The sequence below is a fragment of the Gekko japonicus genome, unplaced genomic scaffold, assembly GCF_001447785.1.
Source record: "Gekko japonicus isolate JY-2015 unplaced genomic scaffold, Gekko_japonicus_V1.1 scaffold365, whole genome shotgun sequence".
NCBI classification, from domain to species: domain Eukaryota; kingdom Metazoa; phylum Chordata; class Lepidosauria; order Squamata; family Gekkonidae; genus Gekko; species Gekko japonicus.
Window position 1 is genome coordinate 683488 of NW_015162488.1, and position 18656 is coordinate 702143.

Here is an 18656-nt window from a genome sequence, read left to right on the forward strand (position 1 = left end):
AAACATGGTCCCATCTGTGGATACTTAAATTTGGAGATTCAAGCCTTGAACAGACAAGCAAGATCTTCTACAAACCCGAGAAGAGTCCCTGGTTTGCAGAAATATCTGAAATGGGGGGGGGACTCAAAATAATAGAAGTGGTGCCTGTAGATTTAAGAAACAGATGACTTCTGTGGCATTGCTAGGCAACCATAACAGTGTTGCAAGTATTCAAGCCTGTTCTGTCAACAGCAACCACCAGGCAATTAAGATACCACTCAATTTACATGACTCACCCAAGCCTGACTGCTTGCTGCTTTTCAGCAGCAACCACATTATGAAAGCCAGTGTTGTGTAGTTGTTAGTGTTTCAGACTAGGATCTGGGAGACCCAGGATCAAATCACCAACCTCCTGTGGAAGCTCATTGGATGTCCATGGGCTAGTTACACATTCTCAATCTCAGGTAGCTTATGAGGATAAAATGGAGGAAAGCAGAATGATGTAAGTTGCTTTGGATCCCTGTTGTAGAGAAAGGTGGGGTATAAATGAAGTAAATACATATAAGTGAAGATGGGCAGATAAAAGGTAGGTTGGATAGTGGGTGGGAAGGTGAGAGGGAAGCAGGGAAAGGTGCAGATATGCAGGCTAATAGGAAATGGGAAAGCAGAAATAGTCTGGGAAGGGGGACACAGGAAAACTAACCTCCCCCTTCAAGTCCTTGAGGGTTCCCCACTGCACACCTGGGCCTAGCCCAGTGACTGGCATCGTACACCTTGCCCAGACTGGCAGATGTTGCTGTGCAACATTTTTCCTGGGAAGAGACTGCTGGTAAAAGGCAGGAGGCAAAGCTGAAGACAGAAGGGCAGATAAAGGTGGGCTGGATAGTGAGTGGGAAGAAGGAAGCAGGAGAATGGATTGTGGGCTTTCAGGGAAGGCACAGCAGAAATAGTGGGGGAGGTGGAAGTAAGATGCCCCCCCATCAAATTCTTACAGGTCCCCTGCTTGTAACATTCTAGTACTTGGAATAGTAGGGTTATTGTTATTGATCATTAGAGATTTAAGACCATCTATATAAAACGGCGCAAGATGTCTTCATGGTTCTGTTCAGTATGTATGTAAATGCTGTTCAGAAAAATGGAGTGAAGATCAGGAGAATTCTCTTTTTTTGAGATATTGTCTCTCAATTATCTCTGTATCATCATAATTATGGTCAATACAATAAATGGCTAAGCTGATTGAAACTGCACTGATAAAACTGAGGTGGTTCTGGCTGGCAGGCCTTATGAGGTAGAGAGAAGTACATTCTTTGTTTATTGAATACTGACACTTTGGTATTTCAAGCTCATGGCCTTAAGATATGTTTTCAAACCTAGTACTACACCTGTATGTTCAGGTATATGCTGCTGCTCAGACTATTATCTTCATCTTGTGAAAAGATTGCAACTCTTTTGGATTTGGTCTCATTGCTTTAACTTTGAAATGGAAGTAATGTGCTCTGTGGCTGGACCTTAGTGCTGTTTAACTGCCATATGGTGCATTGTGTGCTAGTCTTTTCCTGGTGGGCAGATGACTGGTAATAGTTTACATCAGGTTTCTAGAGCCAGCTTTGGTTTCCTTTAGCACTTGAACTACTTCAGTTCAGAATGCTTTATAATCTACAAAATGTTTAACTGTTTTGAACTTTTGATGATATTCAAGATAACTTTTCCTCTGTCTTGTCATTTTCTGTAGTCAGAAAATAGGCTCAGGGAGGGAAGGGATGTCTATCTCACCCTCTGTGCACCAAAAACACTTGACTTGCCATTTAGACCTACTTCAGTTGTGATTAGAAACAAAGCAATTACAAATATTGGCCTTGAAATATGGTAGTCAGGCAGGAGCTGAATGTTTTTTTCAGACCACATTTCATATATAAGTAACTAAGTTTAAGAGTAGAATTGAAGTCCAGAAAACTGACTAACATTGTTTGTTTTTACAGGTGCCTGATCAAGTCTTCTCAGTCTGAGGAGCGCTGTGATGGAACACTACAATATTTTGCATCAGTTTGCTTTTTCCTTCTTGGCCTTAATTATAAAGTCTGAAGTCATTAACAAAAATTATGACCTTGCTCAGTCAAAGCACACTTGAGTCAGAACTAAGCTGTAGTAGGATCTGTGCAGAATTCGAGTCCAGAAAAAACTGTTCTAAAGCCCCAAAGTACCAGTTACCCAGAAGCCACAAGGTACCATATGAAGCCCCATGTAACGTCATGGTGCAGCAGCATACCATGTGGTTGTCATGCACAGTGGTGATGTCCTGAGGAGATGCAAGTGGTACATGCTTCTTTCTGGTTGTGCATGTTCAAAGGAAGCCTGTCTACATTATTGAGTCATCACATTAAATGTCGCTGTGTGCATAAAAAATTGCTCAGTTAAAAGTTAATCTGTTTGTAGAGAGTGATTATTCTTAATATGGACTAGCTTGATGTTTGGATTTCAAACAACTGAATGTAACTAAAGAGCAGATGTGACCAAGATAAAGACTGGCATAAGTGTCAAGACCTAGTTCGTTTTAAAGGTGCCACTGAACTCAAAATAAGAACAGAAGCATGTCTAATCCAAACATAAGTACTAAAACTATACTCAGATACACCAAAATTCCTTTTCCTAATATCTTACTCAGGAAACATGTAGAAAGAATGCAATCACAGTGAGATCTATCAAATCCATATAAGTACTATATTGGGTAATAACAAATGTAGGTTAAGGACTGACAGCACCCATGATGTGAAACAAGCTAATTTGAGCTGGGATGTACGACTAAATTTTGCGTAATGATTATTCTGACATGGGTATGGCTGACACCTTTAAAGGTCAGTTTCCTCTATAATGTGTGAGTTAAAATAGAAGAGGATTCTACAAGGCACAAAGTAAATGGTCAGATGCTAGGGGAGAAAGTAACTGGCAAAGACCTTTGTACCTATATTGTATCAATATAAAAAGACAAGCATTGAATTTTCACTATAAAATACTTGTTTTCCCCCCTGATGGATTCTTATAAAATATACACCAGTTCATAAAGTTCAATGATAAAAATGAATTCTAAAACAATAATTACTTTAGCTAACTGAATGCCTGTAAGAATGACTCACACTCTGTGCCTTGAGAGGTGAAGCTTTAACTCCCCTATCCTGATACAGTAAACCATAAAGGCAAAACATTCCTCCCAAAACTTAAGTCAGTCTTTTCTTGAGGAGAGACAGAATTATAGAATTTTCATTCTCATTCTATTGAGAATTCTTTTTCTTATCACACAGCCTTTTTCCTCTCCTTGAGTCAGTTCAGAAGTAATGTGAATCATGGTTTATTTTAACCGTGGTTTGTCTGCAGGCTGAATCCTTCTTTTATAATAAATCCTGGTAAAATAATTTACAGTAATTAAATCTTGATTTTAGCAAATCTGGTTTTAGTACTATTGCTATTTCCCCTGCCTCCTCACCAGAGACCTGGCTGGTAAAAAGTCTCCCTTGCAACATCCCACTGATGAAAAAGTGTCACTGCATCACTAGCATGCTTATCCTTGGCCACTGTCAACACAGAGGCAGGGAAAGTTGTCTTGGGAGTGTTTGACCACTCTCAGAAAGACATTAGTCTACTAAGTGATGTCCTGCTCTCCTTTCTTGGCAGATAGCCAGGGAAGGTGCAGGGCTTTTTTAAAAAATTAACCCTTCCCAAAAGTCCAAGAAAATAATCTCCTGCTGCTGGATTTCACTGCAGCCCCCTACATACAAACTCAACTCCCCACCCAGAGTCCTGCCTCTGCTCCAAAGTATACAAGATACATAAGCAGACCACACCCCACCCCAGTCTTACTTGAATTGCCCTGACACATTTCCATCTCCATGCAAACATTGCTTGCCTGCCTCATCTCTAGGGTGTTCAGTACTGAGAAAGCTAGCACACCCACCATCGGCTTTCAGTTGCACAGTAAACACAGGTGCAGTGTTAAATGCACTTTACTGAACAGAGCAAGCAAGTACCAAGCAGTAACAGCCATGAATGCCAATTTAGGTTGGATATGAAAGGATGTGGTGGTTAACTGTTATGGGAAACATTGGGTAGGAAATTTTTATTTCTATCCAGCCCTCCATCTTCAAAAAAGTTCATATCAGTGTGATATGATTACGGTTGCTTGTGTAAACTGTTTCACAGATGGCACTCAGGCAGTTAAGATAACCAACACTCCACTGTCTCCCCTCCCCCCATTTAGGGATGCATGGAAGGTATTTGTCACATTGCTGGGTCTTTAAGAGAGTGGAGGTGGAGGTAAATGTTCCCAGGCAGACTTGGAGCTGAAGGTGGAGAGAGGCTTGGAGCTCACAGAGCCAGTTGAAGATGAGCAGTTTCATTTTGGAACTGTTCTTGCCTAATAAATCTGCAGGTGGAGTGGGTGTGGAGAATCAGTGGGAAACAAACCAGGATTGAGTCAAGATAGTGCATCTGCATGTAACACAAAATCATAGTCAAGACTAACTGGTTAATAAACCAATTTCAGATCCTAGCTTTGGATCTTGATTTACGGTGCCCTAACTAACCATAGTATGGTGGTTTGGCTTTGAGCCATTAATTGTATTTGGTTTAATTAAACCATGGTTTTATGTTATGTCTTTACTGACACTTTTCAGGTTCTAAAGGATGCAACTGGATCAAAGTTTGGGTGCATTCATTAAGAGGGAATCTTTAGTATTAACAGTATAAAACAAGTGTGTGAGTTATTTTAGGAGGTCATCGGATTTTTTTTTTGCGATGGATACATGATCATCATTTGAATATTAGTTCACTTTCATGATGCATACATGTAAGACTTCTGTTAGAATTGCTTACATTTGCAAAACATGGAATGGTTTTGTTATGTGAGCTGTTCATATAATTTTGAACTTTAATGCATTCTTTTAAAATCAAACTAAAAGGAACTGTAATAAGGAATGAGCAAACTACAATCTTATGTTCTATTTGTAAAAAGTCCATCACTGATTTAACTAATGGGAAAGGAATAAAGAGATGATCACAGATATATTTGTAATACATTCAGATTTCTTGAATACATTCAGAGATTGATGCCTGGGGCACCAAAGACAGTTTTAACTCCCCTACACAATTATCAGGATTGTATTGTACTCTGTGCTAAAAGCAAAATTAAGCACCCAAGTAAACCAAATTCTTTAATAAGAAAAGCTGCATTTTTGAAACTATAAATTATGCAAATTAAGTACACTTGCATAATATATCTTGTTTGACATAGAAAATTTGCACAATACCACCAAACAAACATGGTACCTAGGATCTATTTTTTAAATTGTGTGCATTGCAGATACAGAACAACTTCTGTAAAGCTGAATTCCTCCAGTATAAGCAACAGTTCGTAACAAGATACCACATTTTTACATTTCATTGGCATAATTGCCAATTACGAGTTTTTAAAAAGAGTTGTGGCTCCATTGAAATCTATCTTAGTACCAGTTCAGTACATTGTTCTTCCCAGTCATAAGAGGATTAATAATGCGAGTTCTCATAAAGGTTGGCATGTTTGTTTCAGTTGGGTTTCTATCCGACTTAAATTTTTATCAGTGAATTTTAAATAGCATTCATATTGTCTATGTCTCCCATACCGTTATATTTCTGTCATTTTTAAAAGTTTTCTTTTATTGTTCTAATTACACTGAGTGGAAGCATATTAGGTCTGTGTAAAAACCTGAAAGGCTGTTTCAGTGGAATTGCATTTAGAAGTACCTGCAGAGTCTAAAACATTCTTGGGCTTCCCTTTTATTTAAGCACCATATAAGAAAGCTGCTTTAACATAGACTCTCTAGTGCATTTGTTTCAATGTGTGACCACAATTTTTTAACCAGGTCAAGATTTGGGTTTTAGGTTTCTGATTGCATACCACAATACTTCTGCCACTTGTTCAGCCTGACATTGTTTGTCTTCTGATTCCTGTGACCTGCCACCTGTTGGGCTTCAAATTTGTGATCAACCTGGGCTGTAATTATAAACCCTTACTCAGGAATAAGTTCCACTGAAGTTAAAAAATTATTTTCCAAAGCAAGTGTATACAATTGTTTGTAAAATAACAGTAGGTAACATATTGTAAAACTGAAAAAGTGGAAAGAGTTACCCTTCTATAAAATGCTCACTATTTCTGGTTTGGTTTGATTGGCCTTTTGTATTGAAGAAGTTTCCATTTTAAAGATAAAACACCTAAAATGAATTTGGTATTAAGCTATATGTAGGAACACCTCTTATAGTCTAATCTCTGACATGCGGTGCTAGCACATGTGCTTATAGTGGGTTATGTTACTGGAAACACTGGTTTCATCTTAAAACAGATGACTTATTTTCTTTGCAGAGATAATAGGATTGCTTTGCTGGCTCTCAGGTGCAAATGTTTGGAGTGTCACAGTAACATCTGAAAATGGTTTTCAGGCATTCTCAGCTCAAGATTTAAGGTTTATTTTGAAGTTTTAAATAACTAAATTACCAGAAATGGGATAAGATAGGAAGCCAAATATTAGGGCAAATAGGCTGTCCCGCACTCCCCTGGTCAGTGCACATATCCTCACTACAGGGACACTTGCTGCTCTCTGCCCATAGATACAACAGGTGTCTGCTTTTGGCTGGTTGCTCCTGTTTATGCAGGGATTGAAATAAAATTGCATGGGTCATTTCCAGCCTACCACCTATTATTAGTCCCTCCTAACTTCTGAGTCAGCAGGTACACCAGACCTTATGATAGAATAAGTTGAAGATATGAAGTTGTCTTATACTGAATCAGACCATTGGGACATCTAGGTCAGTATCGTCTACTCAGACTGGCAGGCTGAGGTCTTTCACATCACTTCCTGCCTGATCCTTTCAATTGGAGATGCCGGGGATTGAACATAAGACTTTCTGCATGCCAAGCATATACTCTTCCACTGAGCTACAGTTCTTCACCCAAGTTCTGAGACAGGAGCAGCTGAGACCACTTGGAATATGTCAGAAAGGTTTCTCCTGATGGTCAAGGTTAAGGACTTCATTGGATCAGGAGTAGCCACTGTTTTCACATTTATATAAATGACATGATACCATACGTGAGACGTGAATCCCACCACAACAGAACATTTACTATGCACACATTTAAAATATGTAGTTGGTTAAAACTACATGGGTACAGTTTAGACTAATTTTAAATTTTAGTTAAAAGATCATTTAAAAGTTTGAGGAGTGGTTCCCCCCAACCTTTTCAGTCTGTTCATGCTGTAACACAGTGGTGTTTGTCTAGCTGCTTCTCTCTCTGGCCAAGAGAGCCTGCAGCTCAGCAGTCACCATAATGCAGTGTTTATTAACCCAGTCTGGGAAATAATACTATGCCGGGTGCTGGTCCCTCCTCCCCCCCACCACCAAAAAGCAGTGGTGCACAAAGCCACTGTATTGCTGCTGCCAAGCACATGGCTTTCTCTGCAACTTGTGGTTTTGAGCATTAAAAGCTAGAAGCCAGAGGGAGTGCAGTTACCATAGTGTTGCACTGTTTCTTCAAGAGGAAAACTTCTGGTGGCAATATGAGGTCAGACTGAGCAATTTCTGATAGCCCCAGATGGGGAGATAAATATTAAGTGGCTGACAATGTTTTACAATATTTAAATGTGTGATATAGAAAAATGACACTGATGTTCAGCCTGCCTCCCCAACTCTGTTCCTGATGATCAAAGCTTTCCAGTTTTTACGATGACCCTTTGTGCCTCAAATGTGTACTGCACTGCCCCTAATTTTAACACTGTTTTCCAAATCTCTGTAGGATTTGACATCTCTTTTCAAAAGAATACCCACGAACTTCTGTTACATTAATTTGATTCACAGTAAAGGTCATGTAAAAATGTAATCAAGTGGCTCCTTAGGTAACCTGACTCTACAACCAGATTTACTGAACAAGTTTAAAATTTATCTGTGGGGAAGGTCACTGGTACTTTGGTTTTTTCAGCCATATTCACTAAACATATAGCAATTGTATAGTTTGGATCATGTTTAACAAGAAGATTCAACAGTTCTCCTTTGTTTAACAAGGAGGGGTAGGATGAAACAAAGGGGGTGGTGTTTTTTAATTTATTTTGTACTGTATAACACCTTTATTAAATAAATGCAGTGTGTGCATTTTGGGACTCTTAAGTTTAATTTGTAAACGTTGTTATAGGTTCAGCAAGAAAGGAAATTTGTGCTTCCTTGTTGAATGTTAAATTATTTTATTTTGCATTTTATATGAGTACAAATTAAAACTGAGCCATCAAACTGCAATAAATCAACAGTAGTATTTCATTTTAAACTTTTTGTATTGTAAATAGAATTGTTCAATAAAATACTGTGTTATTAAAATACGATTTTATGGTGTCTGGGCATCTACCTAGGAAACATTAGTAACGCTACCATTTTTGTACACCATTTTGTATCGCCTTCATGCAAAGCAGTATACTGAATGGGACGTAGCTAAAATATAATATTCACTCTTTACCAATTTTCAGCTAAAATTAGCTCCCCAACTGGCTCACAGTAACTGGAATTTAAACAATTACATGTCATTAAGTACAAAACTTACTTTTGTACTTAATGCCCTGCTGTCACCGTAAACGGACCCAAAGTTGCTTACAACAGGAAAATGCTATTTAGTGGTTTATTTAAATAAAGAATCTACAATTACATCTTGGCTGGCTTACCTGAAGACTCAGACTACAAGCTATGGGCTAAGAACGTTTTGGTTCATCCCTAAAAGCCCATCTGGCTGCACCCAAGCTTTATAAAGTACCCTGAAGAGAAAGGGAAAAGCCAGTTCTCAGCAAAGATGTTTACAAAGCTGGTAAGTATGTTCTTTCCCCCTCCATTCTTGCCTGCTTCCTTTCCAGTATTGCATTGGGAGCAATGCTCTCTTTAAGCTGTGGAGTCCTGTGAGAAAAATTCTACTTTCTGAGCTACTGGCTTTAAAGTTGTGAGTGAGTGCTTTGGTTACTGCATAAATTAATTTGCAGCCATCCTTCCTGAGCTAAGACAAAAATGTGTGAGCCAGAGGCTAAAAAAGCTAGCTCACACTAACTCAGCTTGGAGGGAACACTGATTGGGGGCTGATTCTCAGCTGAGAAGGATCTAGATACAATGGGGGGAGTGCCCAGCTGCGTCCTGCCTTATCGATGGCAGGTGTTGAATGGCTGGATCTGGGACCAGTTATGAGTGGGTGCCTCCAGTATGCCAAGAAACAGTGCAACATGGTGACATTGAAGGGCAGTAGAGGGAATCTAGCATGCAATTTTTGTTATGTGGTTGAGCAAAAATGGGACACGGTTGATTATTCCCATGATGGGGTTTCATTAGCATAAAGCAGATCTTGGGAGATTTCCATGGTCTGATGCTTTCTAAAGTATTTGGCTCCAGGGCCATTTCTGGATGTATTCTGCTAGCACTGAAAATTAGTACTTGTTAGATCACATGATTTTCATCATTGACCTTATTTCTTTTACTCCACTGATATCTAATTGATATCTCCATTGATAAATAAATCTTCACATTTGAAATTTGATCTTTTGGACTTAGGACATTACATCAGTAAGGAGCCATCACCACATGTCACTTTCTGAAAGCTCCAGTTATTTCCATTAGATGTTCAAATAAGTCCGCCACTTGAGGTGGATGCACTCAGGCTCCTACAATTATTTTGATTTGCCTGTCTAATAAGCAAGTGAAACTACATGACTGAACCAGAAAGGTTCCCACTCCATGACATGAAATATTCTTTTGGCAATGTGTAGCTTGCCCCTATTTCTGATATTAGAAAATAACATGAAAATGACACAGATACGGGATAAATTCATAACTAAACAGCTATAACACTTTCTGAAAACATGATATGCATTTAAAATCCAATAGGTAGGGGGACTTCCGGGGAGGCACGAAACAACATGGCCGCCTGAGCCTTTTGCTCCTCCCAACCCTCCTTATCCACCCCCATCTGCGATCTTTTGCTGAGATCAACGCTTCAATAGATGAATAAAGCTGCAGGATCGATCCAACAATCTAATCCTTTTAAACACAAAAAGATACAATCCATCCTTACTTCAGTGCCAGTGACGGAAAAATCCAACCCGCGCTTACTGTATACAGCTAAAATGGCGCCCGGAACAGAGGAGGCTGACAAGGCCTCATCTCCGGTAACACACGCAGAACTGACGAAGGAGATGACGAAGGCACTATCTCTTATGGAGAAAACAATACTGGAGAACATGTCAGCTCACTTTAAACCTCTGTACAAACAACTAGGCACGATGCAGAAATCTCTCACGGAAACGAAACAAGTAGCAGAGACTACCATCAACAACAGCATATCAAATGAAAATGACATACAGCAATTGCAGCAGCTCGAAGATATCCTGGCAGAAAAAGCACTAAGAGCTGACATGATACTTCGGCAGAATAACCTAAAAATCAGAGGCCTGGCAGAAAAAATAGAAATAAAAGGAGACCTCACCGATATCCTTTCCACTTGGCTACGACACGAGATCCCTCCAGATGGAGATGTGCTGCCTTGTCATCACCAAGGCCTATTGTGCAGGCCCCTTAAGCCTCCTGAAAACCACATCCTCTCGAGACGTCATAGTGTCCTCCTTAGATCTCAGGTATAGAAAGAAAATCCTTCTAGTGGCAAGACAAAAGGAACACCTCACGTATCTGGGGGGGGGGGATTGAAATTATCCCTGATTTGCCAAAGGAGGCCCTTATAAAGCGACTAAAGTTAAAACCGATCACTTCGCGCCTTATGGAAGCGGATCTTCGATACACCTGGGCTACGCCTCTTGTTCTACATTTCTCTTTTAAAGGCAAATCATACAGGATCTCCTCAGTCCAAGACGGCTTCAAACTGCTCCATTCACTTGACTTAGCAACGCCGATGGAATTCTCTGCACAATCTTCTAAAAGAAAATGCCGCTCTCCATCGCCTTCGCTGACCGACACAATGGAACTTTGTGAGGCAGCGCCTTGAAGACCAACATGCGGGACTTGATATATACCATGATTGCTATACAGCTCTGTTGTAACATGTTTAAGGAACTCTCTGGCTCTCAAGATTACTATTAGACGCTAGAGTCATTATGAGGTTCTTGTTTCTCTTGGTTTAGTAACATAGTTAGATTGTTAATTAAATAGAAAAGTGGGTAAAAATGTTTGTATTGCACCAAGTTCCCAGCGTTATACCTCCATAAGTGTTCTCTCGCTTTTGTGTACGTTAAGAAATAATTTATGTTAATGCAGCTTGAGCTCTAAAACAATTTTTATGAAGTTATAAATTTCTTAGAAAACCTATGGGGGGAAGGGGGATTTTTGGCTCTGTTAGTCCATAAAGTATATCTCAACTCTCAGAAATAAGAGCTGGGGGAGGGGAATAATTAATACCCACCCCAGCCTCCTGCAGAACAACCTTCTGCAGGAGCATTGAGAGTCGTATTAGTTAAATATATTGTTCAAAAGCACTTTTTCTCTTTAGCCACAGTTTATAATTGTATTACACTCACAGATCCTGTGAAAAACTTTGCAGTAATTTCCTTAAATCTTAAATCAATCTGAAAAAATAAAAGACAAACAAATAAAAGAGTGCCAATTAATTTAGTGCCTACGCACATTATATTTAAGTGTCCTTGATTATCCTAGCCTTTCCTTCTATAACTACAACGATAAAACATTAATCTTATACTTAATTTTTAGCATACACATACAAAATCATCTCTGGTGACTTTGATTGTTTTATATTCTCATTAATTCATTGTTAAGGTGTTTAAAAATCAATTTCTATACTTTACTTAATCCTATCACACAGTCATAATCAATTTTGGGGTTCCTGATTGTCCTATTCTTTCATTAACCATCTGATAAGGTAAATTGATTTGTTTTTCTTTATATTCATTCAATCTTAAAACGTTATCACTGATTATACTGACTGATGGCTACAAATTGAAGGGAGCGTACCTCATAGTTAGTAATTTATTATATCATACTACTCCAGAGTACACCTAATCTTTGCTATTGATTGTCCTTTTTGATTCCTAATTTACTTCTTAGACACAGTCAGTAAAATATTGCTAATATTAGAAAACCGGCTTATTTTTACTGAATATCCTCCAAAGAAATCCGGGATCTCTGATTGCCATCCTTCACCACACAGCTTTGCCGCCCTAGAGGTATCAGACTTCTGACACAGAAACAGGTAATTGACTTCAAGGACCATCTCTGCAGCTGCAAAGATACTATCACATGCAGTTTCCCACGGTTTTCTGTTTCCACTCCTATTACCCCACATAACATAGACAACTCCAGCAGCACACACATTTCCACGACCACACATAACTCATCACTGAAGACTAGTTCCTTGTTAAAAAGTCTAGTGTCTCATCATATCTACCCACCCAGAAGTGCTAATCTGGTGCTCATATTCTAAGGCCTTATTTGCATAACCACACATACCTGCAAACAGACATAACCCACAGTCAAGCTACTGCTATCTTACTGCCAGCATCATGTCTTCAACATACAACATTGTATATTCTAATGTGTGTGGTTTGAACTGCGTTATTAAAAGAAAACGAGTTCTCACTAACCTCCTAAAACTCAAACCAAACATCATATTGTTACAGGAAACCCACCTGAAGAAATCAAGAAAATTGGTGTTCCAGACAAATTCCAGGACCAATTTTTGGCATGTGGCACATCTAAATCTAGGGGGGTTGCCATCCTTCTGTCCCAAGATTTTCGTATCTCACTCTCTGGAAAGTTGGCCGATCCTCATGGCAGGTATCTGTTTATAAAAGGCCACCTAGATGGAAGCCCAACAACTATAGGTACGCTTTATGTGCCTAATAACGGACAAGTGTTATTTATCCAAGAAGTCCTAGAAAAACTCATTGCATTCGCAATTGGGGATATCATCCTGGGTGGAAACTTCAACCACATAATTGACAACGAAATGGGTAGATCACACTTCAATTTACTTAAACAACACCCCAAAAAAACACTAACAAAATTGAATACTATCATTAAAGAACACGATCTAGTAGACATATGGCACTTACTGCATAATTCTGACAAAGACTATACATACTACTCTGCCAGACACAACACCCAACCAGATGGGATGCTATGAAGCCAGTCATGCGAGGCATTCTCATTTCAAAAGCTTCCTTTCTGAGAAAAAAGAGACAACAATTAGAAAATGACATTAAAGTCAAAATTAAGACATTAGACGGCACATTTAAAGAGAGGGGCTCCAAAAAGGTATACAAGCAACTTTTACTTGAGTGCAAAAACCTAAAAGCATTAGAAACGTCCAATATTAGAAAACAATTGATCTATACAAAACAAAAATACTGGCAGAAAACACCCCGCAACTTTAAAACTTCCATCACACAAAATAAAAGAACAAAAACTCTCAAGATTTATAAAAACAAACACTCCCAGTAGAGACACCCTAACTGATTCAAAATCTATCAATGGGGTTTTCACAAACTATTACACAAATTTATGCAAGGCACAAACAACTCAACATGCAGCCACTCAACAATTTCACACAAATTTCATTATCCACACGGTAGCTGATGACATGCATAGATCCTATATGGACACACCATTTACAAAACAAGAAATATTGGATACTATCAAAACACTCAAACTACACAAATCACCGGGACCAGATGGCTTCCCATCTGAGTTCTACAAATGCTTTGCACCCATACTAACAGACCCACTACTTAAAACATGCAACCACATATTAGAAACAGGCGACCTACCCCCCTCATGGAAACAGGCAACAACAGTGGTTTTACATAAAAAAGACAGGGACCCCCTTCACCCAGCATCTTACAGGCCTATATCCTTATTAAATCAGGACCTTAAAATATTCATATCTATGCTGGCAAAACGCCTTAACCAATATCATCCCAAGCTACATCCACCCAGATCAGGCAGGTTTTATCCCCCAAAGAGATCTAACAGATAATACCGTTAAAACTCTCCACCTCCTTCAACATTGCAAATCATCTAAAGTGTCCTCTACCTTTCCCTTGATGTTGAAAAAGCCTTTGATACCTTAGAATTCCCATATTTGTTTCACGAGCTCCATGCAATGGGCTTTATCACCGCACTCAAATCTCTCTATGCACAACCTACCACCAAACTGAAAATAAATGGAAATCTCTCTGACACAGTTGGACTACATAGGGGTACAAGACAGGGGTGTCCACTGTCCCCGCTGCTTTTCGCAGTAGCTGTGGAACCCCTAGCACAAGCAATCAGGACTAACCCACACATTTCTGGAATAAAAATTTCTCTATTTGCCGATGACATGATGCTGTATTTGACCAACCCCAAGGCCTCTTTCCCAGAACTTCTCAATACTTTAGACTCCTTCAGCCATTTCTCAGGTCTGCACATTAACAATTCCAAATCTTATGTCCCGATACACATTCCCAAGAAAGAAATTGCTGATCTGCAAAAAAGCTATAAATTTCGTTGGACATCTACATACATTACCTATCTAGGGATTAAGCTCCCTATAGATCTCACAAAAATCATCTTAAACCACCAGAGCATGCACACTGAATTAAGATATTCAAAACTGGAACAAGCTCAATATCTCCTGGATGGAACGTTTCAACCTTCTACGTTTGTTTATCCTACCAATATATTTTTCTCTTCAAAGCAATTCCCATCACCCTTCCTCCCTCTCTGATCCAAAAATGCCAAAGTTCTCCCAGTACTCCACCTTTATTAACCAACCTTGGTTCCTTGATAATGTGCCGCTACCATCTAGGAAAAACTGGACAGACCATAACATTACACAGTATTGTGATGTGGCTTCAAGGTGAGGTTTACTGCAGAAATCAGAACTGGAAACAAATCTAGGCCAATCAATTCCATGGTATGTTATTTACAGCTACAACACACATGCAACCAACACAAACTACTTACCCTCCTGAAGGCACCACACACAGATCTGGAACTTATCATAAATCTTTTTGAATCTCGTAACCGTGGTCTGATCTCTGCCCTCTATCAATTATTAATTAGAGAAACATCACCGGGTCTTCTGCCCTACCATGTGGTCTGAACTCTGGAAGTCCCCGATTTTTACATCATCTATTATTTCAATGGAACATCAAACCCTCAAAACTATGACCAGGTGGTAACTCACACCCCAACAACTCTCACATATGTGCCCTACAATATCACCCTACTGCTGGAAAGATTGCCAACAAGGAACCTATGCACATTGCTGGTCGGGGTGCAATGGGGTACAGGCTTTTTGGGAACTAGTCTTACACCACATTCATGTCATAACAGGTGTCACACTCCCCCTCACTCCTGAAGCTCTTTTTCTTGACCACTGGCCAGATCAATTGGCTACCAACTATTGACATTATGGTGTCTACAGCAAAAACCGCTATTGCCTCCTGCTGGCGGGAACCTTACCCCCCCAACCCGAAATTATGGTTCAAAAAATGTGGGAAACTAACCTGATGGACAAACATCACTGACAAAATAAACAGGTCTCTTCTGAAACCGGCCAAAACGAACTTTGATAGCAAATGGTTCCCAATACTAGAATTTTTATCACACGATGAATTTATCTCACCAGAATGGAAGCAACTGCAGAGATGGCTTTGAATCTTAATCTTCCTCAGGGCGTACAATACATTCGATTTTATTATCAATATACTCCCATCTGACTTAGTGTTAAGGACACCTCCCACTCATGACACTCCAAAGTACTCTGTGCTATACTCAAAACAGGATCTAAGTTATACCTTTTACTGAAATTGCACTATTGTTAAAATGTTAAATTGTTGTTACGTTGAATAATGTAACTAACCAAAGCTTCTTATCAATTGCATTTCTGTACATTCTAAAATACAAAATGTACTGCGCTGTTATGTCATTTTACTCTTTTTCGTTCTACAATAAAAATTAGAAATAAAAAAAATCCAATAGGTGCTCTCTAAAATTAAACAGTGGTAAAAAAAATTTAAAATGTCATTTTTGAGGGGATAAATATACACTCCTTCCCTCCTAACGCCGCAGCTTCGGGGACTCCTGGGGCGGATGCCAAAGCCTGCTCGTCTGCCAGCCTGCCCCCCAGCTTCCTCCCCCAGAAACTTTCAATGTCGCCTCCATGCTGGGGGACGGCAGGCAGGACTTTTCTCCAAGCAGGACTTCAAGCACTCAAAGCTGGAAGGTTTTAAAAAAAATCACACAGAGCAGTCAGAGGGCCCTAATCGCAATCATTGCGAAAGATGGCTGTCCAGATGGGCGAAATCGCGCATTCAAAGCGCAAGTGCCAGGAAAATACTTGATTTTCCCAGGGGTAGGAAAACCCGGGAGCATTGCGGGAGTGAGCCTGCTTCGGCATGGGAGGCGGATTGGCACATGTGAATGGAAAATGTAAATGCGAGAGGGAACAGCGGCGAACCCCGATCAAATGAACCATGTGACCACACCCTGATACTAAAATGTGATTTTACCCACTCTATAACCTCATGCACATTTAAGGGAAAATACACAAGAACCATGCAATCCTATGCAGAGTTACTCCAGGCTAAACACTTTGACTCCACATAGAATTGAACAGAAAGAGTTCCATGTGTTGCATTAGATATTGTTTGGCTGAAGCAAATTGAAAATGTTTTTCTTCTAACAAACTATAGTTGTGAAAAACACTTCTTTAGAATTATTTGGTACATTTGAATACTGCTTTTTTCTTGCATGATCAGAAAATGATAAAATTTAATTTTAAATGGTAATTACATCACTGACATTATATTTCCATGGTTTGAAATATGAACCTGGGCAACTTTTAATGCTCTCAGTATGAAGTGAGAAGTACAGCCCCCATGAATTTTTCTCTGGTATTGATTTATTTGACTGCTGCAGTGGCAGCTGTGAGAAAAACCTTCTCACTCTCTCTTGTTCCAAAAGTGGGTTTGGGAGAATTTGTCCATAAAGGAACATGATTTCTCAAGAATTCAAGACTGTTATGGCACAGTCAAACAACCTTGTGACCACTTTTCTTTTTCTGAGCCCCCCTCATGAGTGTCTAACAAAGTTTGGGGTTCACAACCCATCTCTATCCTGAAATTAAGAGAACTGGGCAGTATCCTAACTTGAGCTGAAGAAAGTTCCTCCAGCCTATGCAGCCTTCCTCCAACTTAAATGGCTCTTCCCTAAAAGGAAGGCTTCAAACTTTTGTTAGCAGAGTGGTAGGATATCAACCATTAGGTAACCTTGATACAGAGAGTATTCCATCTTTCTGTATTTATACCTCTGAGGATGCTAGTCACAGTTACTGGCGAAACGTCAGGTTCTACAATGCCAAGACCACGGCCACACATCCCGGAAAATCTACAGCAACAAATAAAATGAATGTTAATGGGGATAAATGTAAAGTTCTGCATTTAGGTAGGAAAATTCAAATGCATAATTATAGGATGGGGGAGACTTGTCTTGGCAGTAGTATGTACAAAAAGGATCTAGGGGTCTTAGTGGACCATACACTGAATATGAGTCAGCAGTGTAGCTAAAAAGGCAAATGGAATTTTGGGCTGCATCAACAGAAATATAGTGTCCAGATCATGTGAAGTGATGGTATCGCTTAAATTGGGCACCACAATTTAAGACGAATATAGACCAGCTGGAACATGTTCAGAGGAGGGCAACGAAGATGGTGAGGGGGCTGGAGACCAAGTCCTATGAGGAGAGGCTGAAGGAGCTGGGTATGTTTAGCCTGGAAAGGAGATGACTGAGAGGTGATATGATAACCAACTTGAAGGGCTGTCATATAGAGGATGGTGTGGAGTTGTTTTCTGTTGCCTCAGAAGGTCAGACAGAACCAAGGGGTTCAAATTAAATCAAAAGAATTTTCAGCTAAATAGCAGCAAGAACTTCCTGACAGTTAGAGTGGACTTCCTCAGGAGATGGTGGGCTCTCCTTCTTTTGAGGTTTTCAAACAGAGGCTGCTGCTGTTGTTGTTATTATTATTATCCTGCCCATCCCATGGACGGGCTCAGGGTGGGTAACATCATATTATAATAAATACAATTACAATTTAAAACACAGTATAAACATTAACATCGATGGGTACAGCTGAAGACAAAAATCAGCTGGCTATAAAGATTCTAGTCTGTTGGTGTAGATTAAATAAAGGTCAGTTGTCAGTGGGTGGGTGGGTCTGACAGCAATGCTTGTTCTGTGAATTTAGGCAGAGAAGGCAGTCAGGAAATGCTGATCACCACTCTGGGCATGGAGCAGGGGTCACTGGGTGTTTTTTTTGGGGGGGAGAGATATTTGTGAATTTCCTGTGTTGTCTTCGGACAGCGCTGGCTGTTCGGCTTTGAAACGGAGATGAGCACCGCAACCCTAGAGGTCCCTTCGAACTCTATGATTCTAGTTAGTCGGGAAATATGTCCTCTTTTTTGCTTTTCAAAATATGATAACCCTTCTTTAGTCACTCACCGACCGGGGGGCATCCCTTCGTTTTTTTGAAGTTTTTATTAAAAACAAACAAAATCCTGCCTGGAGTTCAAGAACAACTGTCGTTTAAACGTAAGCAAAGCGGTTCCCTGTCTCTATGCACGCTCACTCGG

General features: G+C 39.7%; 1 protein-coding gene across 1 annotated transcript in view; it reads left to right on the forward strand.

The window, feature by feature from the left end:
- The window catches only part of LOC107105915 (zinc finger protein 654-like), a 35145-nt gene extending 32743 nt beyond the window's left edge, over positions 1–2402 (forward strand). Inside the window, exon 9 of the mRNA XM_015405963.1 lies at positions 1959–2402. Coding sequence (XP_015261449.1) covers positions 1959–1966 — 8 coding nt within the window. The 3' untranslated portion in view covers positions 1967–2402. The remainder of the gene's footprint in view (positions 1–1958) is intronic.
- The last annotated feature ends 16254 nt before the right edge of the window (positions 2403–18656 follow it).